This window comes from Eretmochelys imbricata, chromosome 4, assembly GCF_965152235.1.
Source record: "Eretmochelys imbricata isolate rEreImb1 chromosome 4, rEreImb1.hap1, whole genome shotgun sequence".
Classification (NCBI taxonomy): domain Eukaryota; kingdom Metazoa; phylum Chordata; order Testudines; family Cheloniidae; genus Eretmochelys; species Eretmochelys imbricata.
This window is the reverse complement of record NC_135575.1, coordinates 71,101,920-71,115,269: the sequence shown is the minus strand read 5'-3', so window position 1 is coordinate 71,115,269 and position 13,350 is coordinate 71,101,920. Positions and strand designations below refer to the sequence as shown.

General features: G+C 38.7%; 1 protein-coding gene across 1 annotated transcript in view; it reads left to right on the top strand.

Moving 5' to 3' along the window:
• SPOCK3 (SPARC (osteonectin), cwcv and kazal like domains proteoglycan 3) overlaps positions 1-13,350 on the top strand; it is a 391,822-nt gene that overhangs the window by 351,797 nt on the left and 26,675 nt on the right. Inside the window, exon 8 of the mRNA XM_077814507.1 lies at positions 5,460-5,579. Coding sequence (XP_077670633.1) covers positions 5,460-5,579 — 120 coding nt within the window. The remainder of the gene's footprint in view (positions 1-5,459; positions 5,580-13,350) is intronic.

Here is a 13,350-nt window from a genome sequence, read left to right as displayed (position 1 = left end):
TTGTATTATTTAAGAAATAGTATGTGATCAATGATTTGAAGTCCGTGTCAAAATGCGTAGTCAAAAAGGTAGTAAGACTGTGCACTGTACCCTTTACATCAGTTGTAGTCTTCCTTTTCTAGAGAAATAAGTGAGAAAAAGCAGTCTATGGTATTATTCTGTGATATGCAGGGATATCTTTTCCTGCAATGAATTACAAAATAGCATTGAATAGAAGATACAGAAGTTCTTATATGAAGCACTGTAAAGTGAAATTAGGCAATATGTCAGTATATTTATCAACATGTTTGGGGGGGTTATAAATCATTTTTATTACAAAATATCAGTATGGATGTCATTAGCTTTAGCCATTATTATGTCTGTTAAATCAGTAATACTGAATTTTTTCGATTGTGCTACTGTACCTCATCTATGCTTTTGTGCTATGAAAGTCTGACATTTCATTTGATTTCTGTTTTTTTTTTTTAAGTTTACTCCAAAAACATAGTTTGCAAATAACTTTAAAATGGATTTGACAAGCTTCCATACAATACCATATAAAAGAACTGGTCACGCAACAAATCCCATGTAGAATGAAGAGCTCTTTCACTTGTGAATAACCTACTCTTGGAGCTTCAAAGGCACTCAGATTAGTCCTCAAGGTAAATAAAAACCTAGGATTTGTAGGCCAGATTCAGAGGTTAGTCTAAAAGACTACAAGGAGTCTAAGTTTATTTAACTTACACACTGAGGAGACTAGAAAATAGTTTGTTGCTTCAGATTAGATTCACTTCATAGTTAGTTTGATTCCTTTAACTTTTATATTTATTTATTTAGATTCACAAGGCTAAAATCAGATCCCTTTAAATTTACATAGATTTCTATATGCTAACTTAGTCTCAGGGTATGTCTACACTGCAACTATACACCCACATCTGGACCATGTCAGCTCACTCGGGTTTGCATGCTCAGGTTGTGTGGCTATAAATCTGCAGTGTAGACATCTGGGCTCAGGCTGAAACATGGGCTCTGGGACCCCCCCCCCCATCCATGCAGTGACTGTTAGACCCTGATTGAGTAAATTAACCTCTCTAACTATTTTTATAGGATTTTATCCCACTTTCTTTACTAACTACTTGGTTGAGGAGCGCTTTGGTTTACCTGACTTCAATATTTGCCATTACTCAAAAGAGTAACTTTGCAGTTTGTTTGTGATATTGTTTCTTGTTCAAGGAATTGTACCCACACATAGTTAAAGCCTCAGCTGGTGTAAATTGGTGTAACTCTATTGACCTATGCCGATTTACACCAGCTGTGATCTAACCCAAGGAATATATATTAAAAAATATTTTGTTTTGGCAAAAATAGTTTTAAAAAAGTGAAACTAACTTCATCTACATAAAATGGCAGGACAGAATAGGTAAATAGTTACTACAACTGCACCCAGTTCATTATCGAGGCAGGTCCTTCAGGGTCACTGCTCAGCTTTGCCATCTTTTGTCAGAAACTTTAAGCATAAGTAGTAAGTCAGAATTCAAACTATAGTCAGCCAAATCAGCTCCTACACTGACTTAGTTTCTGGTGGGTCCTAGCCCTTGTGATTAGATTAGTGACTGAGTGACCATTTGATCTCTCAAAGGATCTCTAATTTTTGTTCAGTCATTTGTGACATGTATCTCTAAGGCATTCCAGCTTCCTTTGTGATATGAAATTTAAATCGGCCGATGTCCATCTGTAAAGAGATATTCAGATCTCACGGTGTTGTGTAAGGATGTAGACAGAAAAATGTTTATTACCCTTAAATATGAAAAAAACCCTATGTGTTCCTAAAACAAGGTATACTCTGTTTTCCGCTACAAGCAAGTCTGTTGTTCTAAAGCATGGGGAAATCATACATATGTATTCGATAGCTATAATCAACTATTTTCCTTCACCTATTCTGTTCCTCTATATGTACTTCCACACAACTGTTTGCTACTCTGTCAATTTTCCAGCATGCAAGATGTCAAGTTCCACTAAATTCCTTATTCCTGTTTTAATTTGTGAATGGTGGATTGTTTGTCTCAAAATATATTATTGGCATTTTTTTCAGTAATCAAAATTTATATGGATGTTATACACTTTTCTAGAAATTGTATAATGCTGAACTGCTCAAAAGAACTGAATGTTCAGATAAGTGTTTTACTATCACACCTATGTGCCACACCTCATTAATACCACATATTGTTTGTGAATTGGCTTTCTCCTACTGCTTTGTTGTCAGGAATAGGAAAATCTTGCAAAATATTTTTGGGAAATAGTGAGCAAATTGAAATTGAACTTTCCCAATGGGAAAGTTTAAAAAGGGAGAGATAATAGGGGAGGAGGGAGCCTTGGAAAATGACAACAGGAAAAAACTTTTTTTTTATTTCCAAAAAACAAAATGAAATGACACTAAGTCGATATGAAACAAAAATGTTCATTTTGAATCATTTTGAAACATTCTCTGGAAAATCAAAATATTTTGCTTGAAATTTCTCATGGGAAAGATTTTGATTTTCCATCCAGTTCTATTATTTAAATTGCATGTTTATATGCTAATAGTTGAACTACGGATTACAGTATTTATTTAAAATGCTGATGTTTTAGTACTGAAATATGAGATCTTGTTACAGCTCTCTCTGTTGAGAAATGAGGACACCACAATTTTTTCCATGTAAATTATTAAGTGTGCAGATTAGTGAAGTTCCGCTGTATCTTTCTTGTAAATTTCACATATAAAAGACATCTGCTTTTACTTGACATATTAGAAATGTCATGAACCAAATATACACAGTGCATTTAAATTGATAATGTAGTAAATGTAATTACCTGCAGTGCTTGAGAGCTGATTCCAGTACTATAGCTTTGGGGCATAAAATAAGCAAATGACAATTTGTAATCAGGTTGTTTTGCATCGCCTTGATTTTTGAAGATGACGATCTAGTCCCATTTTACAATAATCCAACTAATTAAAATTAGTAACAAAAATTATCATTTTTTCATTCTCTTTTTCTATTCTGGGTCCAAATCATCATTTAAAGTTTCAGTATGGAACAATAAAGTTTGGAAAAGTGTACTAATTTATATTATAAGAATGGCCCTAATTTAAGATCATATAGGATGTATTTCTCCTCCTCCCACCATCACCCCTCCCATAATGCTCCTCAAAATGTGTGCCTGTGTGTTGAATTTGAGACATAGAAACAGGAATTGTCATGTTGTCCCCCAAAATGGGCAGTACCACATGCTTGAAAGAAAGGTGTAAGGAACCGGCCAGTAGGCAAATGTGGGATAATCTGCCCTCCACATTGTTTTATCCTGATCTCTAACAATGAGAAATTGGTTAAATCCTTGAAGCATAAAGTTTAATTCCCCTTCCAAAATTTGTTAGCGTTAACTATTATAACATGGGTAAAAGATGAGGCTAGGGTGGGACAGGATCAGTCTGATCAGCTCACAGCCATCTATACATTTATAGATGCAAAAGATTTATCCTCCTCTCACTTCTGCACACTTCCAGTCAGCAGTGTTCCCCAACCCCGGGGTACTCAGTTTTAGTTCCATTTCAGAGCTGGGAGCCAAGGACATCAAAGAGATGCTGCCTTCTTTTCACACCTATACTAAATAAGATATAGACGCTACATCTTTGGGGTAGGAGTTGATCAGACACAGATGGTCACCCAGGCTGCTTTTCTGGAATGAAGGGTACCCATGGGATCTGTGGAGACTGACAGCATCATGGAATTACTATGGGCTCCTTGCTATTGATGCCAAGATTTTATCGCTAGTGTTAACATAAGATTTTGTTTTGAAAAATGTGAAAGGAAGTACTAGACTAGTAAAAAATTGCAACATCAGGGCTATCCAAAGGAATGGGGAGAGACCACATTATTTAAAACCCAACAGACTTTAACAGAGCCAGAGCCTTGATACATCAGCAGTTGCCTCCCCAAGAGTTAGTGACAAGCACCATCACCCATCATGAAAACACTTTGTTTCAAATTCATTCCACCCAATTTCTTTTTCAAACACGCACCTGCCATACAGCCAGTGGGAGAAAGGAAGCTCATTTCAATATTTCCCAAGTAGTACAGCATAAATTAAGGATCTGTGTTGTCTGCCACATAGATGTATAATACTTGTATTGAACTGTCACCAGCAGTAGGTTTGGCCAAAGCAGATCTTAATTTAAAATATCCTATGTGATTATTTTATGTACGTGTAATCTTGGCTCAGGAGCCCATTTTCACCCTACTAGAAAGGTCTGGCTCATTTTGAGCTTACCTTACGCACTCATAGGCCAATACCAGAATTGTTTCATGTTGCATATTGAGATGAGGAATTCTGATTTTGTGTAAGTTACACAAAAGAGGAACAAAACATGATTTTATAATAAGCTCCAGTTTGTTTATAATATATGTAAATATGTGCACAAATTCAACATGAAAGTCATTCATGAGAAAAACTAAAGTCTCAGAGCTATGTTATGAGCAAAGATGAATAAACAAATATACAGATACTTGTCCCTGTAGAAATCATAGTCTTCGCTGATATACTGACATGCTTCAGTTTTACTCTAAAATCAAAAACAAAATGTCCAGACTGTCATCCATGTAAATAAAATGTGCATTAGACTTTACCACCAAGTTTCTTGGATTGCAACATAATATACAAAATGCAAATAAAACAATTTGTTTTAACAAATGATTTCTGCTTTGGTCTGGAGCTTATCAGTTCTCAAAAGGTAAGTAAGTTTGGGCTTAGTTTGTGGTTGGATGAAGACCTCCAGGGAAATGATCCTGGTGACTGTTTATTTAGTAGGTAGCTATTTCTTCCTTTTGAATCAGTATAAATGAAACAGCTCTAGCTTGGTATTTTAGAGAATGCTGGGCTATTGAAGGTGTCTTTGGGATATCATGCTAAAGCCAAGGTTTTACTAACTTGTGGTCATTAGGATCCCTTGACACTTTTCTCAGGAGTGTGAGTGGTTTATTTCCATGTTATGCTATCCTGCCTCCCTCAGTTCTCACCTACAGTTTGTTAGATTTGATGTTCTTCCTCACTTCCTGCCCTAAAGTGAATGCTGTTAAATAGCTGCACTTTCTTCCCCAGAAACGGATATATTTCCAGGTGAATAGAGTGATTCCTTTGTGTAAATCTGTGTGGATATATAGTAGTTTGTAAAGTACTTGGGTATCATCTGGATGAGTAGAACTGGATAAATGTAAGATATATTGGAAATTTATTTTTATAAAATTATTTATACTAAAAAAAGTCATATTTTGAATGTCTAATTAAATACTGAACATGGAAATTACTAGAGAAAAGGAAACCATAGACCACATGTTGCATTTTCTGTTTGTTTCACTTTTCAATTTTTAGCATAATTTGAAAGATTGCATTTATCATACAGTAAAAAAAAAATACATAACTAAAGAACTTTGTATATTTTATTTCAGTATGCAGTGACCTGGAATTCAGGGAGGTTGCAAACAGACTGAGAGACTGGTTCAAGGCACTTCATGAAAGCGGAATCCAAACCAAGAAGACTAGAATTTTACAAAGGCCTGAAAGAAGTAGTAAGAGATTTCTTCTTTTGATATTTGATATTCTCTTTGCTACTTTTCCACACTTTTGTTTTTCCATTAATGAGACTTTGATTATTCTAGTGACTCTTAAAACTAAGCTTTATACAGCAAACCTGTATAGAAACAGTAATCTATAACTTTAAAAAGTTAATTTTCTTACTGAGATTCTTCTCAGGATGTAGAACTATGCTTTTGTATCGACATCAAACGTTCACCTCAAGTTTCTAAAAAGGACTATTGTTTTGCAAAACAGTGGCTGATGAGAGAGTTATATGAAACCTATCACTCACAAAGCTATTATTTAGCCCAAGGTTTGATTGCTATTAGTAATACGGCAGAAATACTTTGCTAGATCATGATAATTAGTTGCTCTATAAGGAGGGAAAAAGGGAGGAAGTAACTGCTCCGCTGAGGGAGCCATTTAGCAACTTACCCTATCGTTGGAAAGCTCTGCTGTGTACAAGCTTTTAATTATATGTAGCCCATAACCTCTAGTTGGTGTCACAGTGGATGCTGACACAGAAGAACATATGAAAGAGAAGCATGTAAAATAAGACAGTTTTCAAGGATACACTTCAAAAGAGGAAGAGTCAGGAGCGCTAATAAAGTGGAAATAGTAGGGGAGGCATTTTGGTTTTAGCTACCTTAATATTTAAATAGAATTCTTGTTTTAGAAAACATCAACAAATCAACTTACATAATTATCTAAGGGCTTTGTTTAAAATGGCAGTTACAGCATGCAGCAGAGCTCTTGAGCGTGGTGTCACACTGCAGTACGGAGTTAAATTAGACTTTGTAAGCATTAAACCTGTACCCTACATTAACATGAAGAGCAAACTCTCTATGAATTTCTCCTGTATATATGTTGAATGGAACTTGGCCACTCCTGAATGTTTACTTTGGTCCCTTCACTGTTAGCATTTTTAAACTGTTGAGTTTGTTTCTGCCTTTGTTCAGCCTGGTGGTGAGGGGAGGAGCTGAGCTAAGCAGGGTGACTTGTATAACCCCTTTTTCCGTCCCAGCTTACTCGGGAACAGGTACCTTTTGCCAGGGCTCCTCATGTCATTAAGGATAATGTTGATCTTGGGGGTCCCAGCTGAGATGGGAAAATAGGTGGTAATCCTCTAGTCACCCCTCTGCAGTAGTCCTCTTACTTGTATGAATATATGTCTACATGTACACCTGTGGCTATACCTTGATTGCCTACCAAACAAAAAATACAAATAATGGATCTTATATAGACAATCAACACTCAAAATAGAACCAACACAATTTTACCTAAGCTATCCTAACAACATACAATGGAAAATGCAACTGATGAGTAAGGTGAAACTGTTATAATTGTATCAGGGCAGTAGGTGACTCTGCAATAGTTCAGCTAATGGCTGCAGCTTTCAGCAGCAACATAAAGCTAACCAGTGATCTTAGTTTTATACATGGATCCACCCCAACCCTGAGTGTGCATTCTCTCTTAAGTTTATACTCCTGGGCCCTCTCTTCCATTGGTGCACAGGGTAAGATGGAGTCCAGGACAGCTATCTGTACATCTAACGAAGGCACTCCAGATGAAACACAAGAGTCCACATGAGACAGTTTTGTATTGCAACCAGCATAGAATGCACAGTATTAGCTGATAGTAACAATTGTTATCTGTTGGAGAATAGTAGCCCATGATTCTCACCATACAATAAGTTCCCCCTCTTTTCTTAGACATAATGTAGCCACACCAAGACTTAGCAGTCTCTCTTCAACCCAGAGAGCATAGCCCAGGGGTTAGTCACTCATTTCCTCAATTGTCTATAAGCCAACTTCACACCAGCTGTGCAACGACAGTTTCTGGCTTCCACTCTGTGCCTCAGTGGGGAGAAGGAGGCCGTGAGCTGTGGCCCAGCGCTAGCAAGTTGTCAACAGTAGTGCAATCTTAACCCTGATCACGTGTCTTCAACCCTAGCAACTCAACACAGGGCTCCGTCACAGCTTTTCCTTACCCAAACCCCCAAAAGGAGCAGTAGCTCTCAGTTTCAGCTCCTTTCCCTGATATGGAATCCATGACCTCTGACCCAGGAAGCTGAGTCCAGCCTCAGAGGGTGCACACCACTGTACCATGGAATTTGTAGTCCTTCAAAGCCAGAATACAGTACACAGACATCACTGTAATGAGAATGCCTCTAATAGGGATGAAAGACTCCTCAAGTTAGGGCCTATACTTGGTATAAAAAGTCACTTTGTAGGAGAAATTGAGAGCTGCTAACAGGAGAGTTTTGGCAGGAGTTTAGAGGAGGAGTATGAGAGGCTTTCCTTTCAGCTTCAGCTCTACATGCAATTTCAAGATGGACCGAGGTTGAATCGTGGTGGTGAACTGAAATGGATGTGCCATATTTTCTTTCCTCCCTGAAGTGACTTCCTGTCCATGAAGTACAAGTTGATGGATGTGCTGAAGGAGAAGATTCTTGGATTGGAGAGACAGGTAGAAACACTGCTGAGAATCAGAGAAGCTGAGTAGTTCCTAGATAGCTAGATTCAGGAAACATCGGTACTCCATGATCAAGGAAGAAAGGAGCTAGCCACCAAGGAGTTGGAAAGAGAGGAAGTCAGAGAGGCATAGTGCCATTCTGAACAGCTGGAGATAAACAACCATAGGCAGGCTAGGGCCTCCAGAGAAGAAAGGACCAGGAGGAATTCCACACAACTACAAGTTTCCAGTTGATACCAGGTCATCAATGTGTAAACTGTGGGAGATACTTCTCAAGATCCAGCTGGCCCAAGGGAATGGAGACATATATTGGACACAATGTGGATGGCAGCTTGGCCTAATCTGTAAGAAAATCAGTTTTGTTCACAAAGAGTTCTCCAACCGTTCAAGGAAGACAGATGCTCCTTGTTGGGGATTCAATACTCAAATGTATCAAAATAACATTCTGCAAAGGAAAGATGGACAAAGTGTGCTGCCTTCCCAGAGCCAAGACACAAGACAGCATTCTAAGATTGGATAGGCTTTTAAAGTCAACATAAAAGGATCCATTGGTAATGAGTCATATCAGCACTAAGGACAGTGTGTCACGGGATATCTTGCAGATAGTAGATGGCTTATCCAAATAATTTTCTCTGTGATCCTTTCTGTCCCAAAAGCGATGGTAGACAGAAGGTAGAAGATTCTGGAAGCGAACCACTGGCTAGGTAAGTGGTGTGGGGTTTGGGCTTTGTGGAACGTTGGTCCACCTTGTATGAAGAGGGGGCTATGTAGTTTGGATGGCCTCCACTTCAATAGAAGGAATTCCTGGGGACAGGCTGGCTAGAGTAGTCAGGAGGGCATAAACCTTGTATCAAAAGGGGAGGGTAAAAAGTGGGAAAATATGAGCACTCAACACAAAACTAAGATATTGAGAATAAAATTAACGAGGAACTAATGAGCGTGAAGAGAAGAAATTCTATCCACTAGTGCTAGGAGTCTAAGTAACAAACAAGAGGAAGTGGAATTGCTCATTTATGAGCATAAATTCACTCTAGTTGGTATTGCTGAAACCTGGTATACATGGCAAAAGGGGAGGGGAGAATGACAAGCTATGTCAAAAATGGCATTACCTGTTTTCAAGTCACTGATAACTCAGAAGAAAATGATCTTGAATGCTTATGGATCTATGCCTGAGAGATAAACACAAGATGGGGTATTAGTTGGTCTGCCACAGAACACCAAATCACACTAGAGAATAGGATGACCAGTTCCTTACTCACCTATCTATAATGTGTAGGGGGGGAAAATTTGATCAATTTGAGTGACATATGCTGGAGATCTCAAGCTACCAGTACTAAAACATCCTTGGAATTTCTAAATATTACAGATTAAAGCTTTCTAACTTTAAGAGTGTTTCATCCAAGATAGGGGAATTGTATATTATACTTCATCTTGATAGATAAGGAGGAACTGATCACAGATTTAGATACAAGTGATTGTGTCTTGAACACATTTATGATGTACAAACCAAAGTCCAGACCAGTGTTGTATATACCTGGTCCCTTAAAAGGGGAAAGCTGAAAACAATTATGAGCCAAATCAGCTGGGAGGAAGAATTTAATCAGAAAAATCTGAATGATGATTGGGAATTGTTTAAGAATACTTTATCCAATGTCTATAAAGCCACAATCCCACAACTGAGGAAGGAGGCTGTTCTGGTTTTAAAAAAAAAAAGTCTTGGTTTAGAGAAGTGAAGGCAGTGATAAAAAAAATTATAAATTAAACAACAAATAGAAGAAAGGGTAAGATGATAGTAATAAGTATAAATTATAAGCTAGGAAACAAAAAAAAAAAAATAAGGGAAGCACAAGAGAAATCTATGTCCAGTAAAGTTAAGGAGAATAAGAAGGAGGTTTCTTTAGTATATTAAGAACAAAAAACATTCTAACAATGTAATTGGTCCATGATTAGATAGAAATGGTAGAATTACCAATAATAATGTAGAAAGGCAGAAGTATTCAATAAATATTTCTGTTCTGTATTTGGGGGAGAAACACATGAGGTATCATGTGCATCCAATGAAGTGAGCTGTAGCTCACGAAAGCTTATGCTCAAATAAATGTTAGTCTCTAAGGTGCCACAAGTACTCCTTTTCATATCATATGACAGCACTCTTTCTTTTCCACTAGTATTTTTGGAAGATATTAAACAGCAGCTACCAAAATTGACCTTTTTATATCAGCAGGTCTGGACAACTGGCATCCAAGAGTTTTGAAAGCTGGCTGAAGAGCTCACTGGACCATAAATGTTGATTTTCAATAAGTCTTGGAACACTGGGGAAGTTCCAGAAGACAGCTAATGTGCCAATATGTAAAAAGGGCAAATGGGATGACCTGGGTAATTATAGGTCTGTCAGTCTGACATTGATCCTGAGCAAGATAATGGTGTGACTAATACGGGACTCCAATAATAAAGAATTAAAGACAATATAATTAATGCCAATCAACATGGGTTTATGGAAAATAGATACTATCAAATAAACTTGATATCTTTTTTGACAATATTATAGGTGTGATTGATAAAGGTAATAGGGCTGATGATAGACTTCTGTAAGGCATTTGATTTCATATTGCATTTTGATTAAAAAACTAGAAACATTAAGATATAACATTAACATGGAACACTTGAAATGGATTAAAACTGGCTGATAGACTTCAAAATGTGATTGTTAATGGAGAATCATCATTAAAATTGGTATGTTACTAGTATGGTCTTGCAAGGATCATAGAATATCAGGGTTGGAAGGGACCTCAGGAGGTCATCTAGTCCAACCCCCTGCTCAAAGCAGGACCAATCCCCAATTTTTGCCCCAGATCCCAAATGGCCCCCTCAAGGATTGAACTCACAACCCTGGGTTTAGCAGGCAAATGCTTAAACCACTGAGCTATCCCTCCCCCCAATCAGTTCTTGGCCCCCCACTATTTAACATTTTTATTAATGACCCAGAAGAAACTATAAAATAATCACCAATACATTATGTAGATGACACAAAAATTGGGGGAGTGGTACATAATGAGGTGGACAGGTCACTGATAGCAATCTGAATCACTTGATAAGCTGGGCACAAGGAAAAAATATGCATTTTAATATTGTAACCCTTCTGCCAGGCCAAGTTGATAGCAGCAAGGGCCGGGTTCAGTACACAGGGGTTCCCTCTCGTCAAAGCAAATGCAAAACTGGCTCGAACCCCACCCAGTGACCTGGGAAAATCTTACACACACCCCTGGGCGCCTCAAAAAGGCAATACTTCCCCTCTCGCAAGCACAGAGTCTCGGTGTAGCAGAGAATCTTTAACAACATGAGGTAAACGACATCAGCATTAAATTGGGAAAATACCACAACTAGGGTTCATCAACCAAACCGTGAGCAAAGACCCACCCCAGCAAATTGGGCCATGTCCTTTCCCTCGGGTTCTTGAGTTCAGCAACCCAAAAATCACCCAAGTCCAAAAAGTCCAACAACCCAAAAGTTCATCTGCAGAGTGTTACTCCCCAGTCTGGGTGAAAATGTGTGTGGGGGGGGGGAGGGGAGGGCAGAAGAGGTAAGGGGCACCTTACATGATCTGAAGCTGACTGCCCTGCAGCTCCATAGGGCTTCAGTCCGATTCACTCCATGAGCCGCTCTGCTCTGCTCCGCCAGCCGTCCCACGAAGTGCTCCGCTCTGCTCCGCATCCCACAAGCAGCTCCCGCTGTCCCATGAACTGCTCCGCCAGCCAGTTCACAAGCCGCTCCAGCCGTCCTGCGAACTGCTCTGTTCCACTCTCCAATAGATCTTCAGGCTCCCCACTACTTAACACAGTGCTCAGTGATTCAGCTCTTAGTAATTTTAGCTCTTTAGCGATTTCAGCTTGTAGTAGTGGGAGCCTCAGTGCTGGTGCATCATAAGGCCAAAGTGAATTCAGCTCAGCACCTGTAGCTAGACTCCTAATAAACCCAAAATTAGCTCTGATGTTCCACCGTGGAGAGAGACAGAGGTACAATTGATGCTTCAGGCCCTCACAAAGGGACCCTCACCACCAGGTACTAATACCTATTTCCAGCCTCTTTTTATTCACAGAGTACCCATGCCTAGTGAGTGCTACTTAGTTGATGGCGAGTCCCTTCATCATAACAAAAGGCCAAGTACAGTTCCACTGTCTTTGATTCCCATAATCAGGATAATAACCATTTATTCCTCCTGCCCCAATAACAGAGACACTGGGGATCCCACAGCAGCCAAAGTGACCATGAGCTATGGGCTCATTCTAGGCGGGATGGGTGTGCCTATGCAAATGAGATCAGCCCCTGAAGTTCTTTTCCACAACTTGCCACACCTCACCACCAGATGTCATCCTGACTTTGCTTACAATATGGTGAAATGTGGATGTATAGATGTACATATGTAGGCAATACTTACATGATTGGACACTCTATCCTAGGAACTGGTGACTCTGAAAAAGATTTGGGGGTTGTGGTGGATAATTAGTTCAACTTGAGCTCCCAGTGTGACGCTGTGGCCAAAATAACTAAAAGCGATCCTTGGATGCATAAACCAGGGGATCTCAAGTAGGAGTAGAGAGGTTATTTTATCTATATATTTGGCACTTGTGCAGTTATGGCTGGAATACTGTGTGCAGTTCTGGTGTTCGCATTTCAAGAAGGATGTTATTAAATTGGAGAGGGTTAAGAGAAGAGCCATGAGAATGATTAAAGGATTAGAAAACATTTCTTATACCGGTAGACTCAGAAAGCTCAATCTATGTAGCTAAACAAAGAGAAGGTTAGGAGGTATCTTGATTACAGTATATAAGCACTTGCATGGGGAAAAATATGTAATAGTGGGTTCTTCAATCTAGTAGAGAAAAGTATAACATGATCCAATGACTGGATGTTGAAGCTAGACAAAGTCAGACTGGAAATAAGGCGTAAATTGTTAACAGTGAGAGTAATTACGCATTGGAAAACTCACCAACAATGGTGGTGGACTTTGCATCATTGACCATCTTTAAATCAAGATTATATGGTTTTTTTTCTAAAAGATATGCTCTAGGAATTGTTTTGGGACATTCTATGGCCTGTTTGGAGAAGGTCAGACTAGATGATCACACTGGTCCCTTCTGGCCTCGCAATCTATTAATACTGTTCTTCCATTCCACACACTTTTCTCTACCAAAAAATCCCATTTATTTTCATTTAATTGGAAATGCTATTTCTCTGTGTGATTTCTCATGCTAAAATAATACTAATAGTATAAAAACAAAATGAATTAAA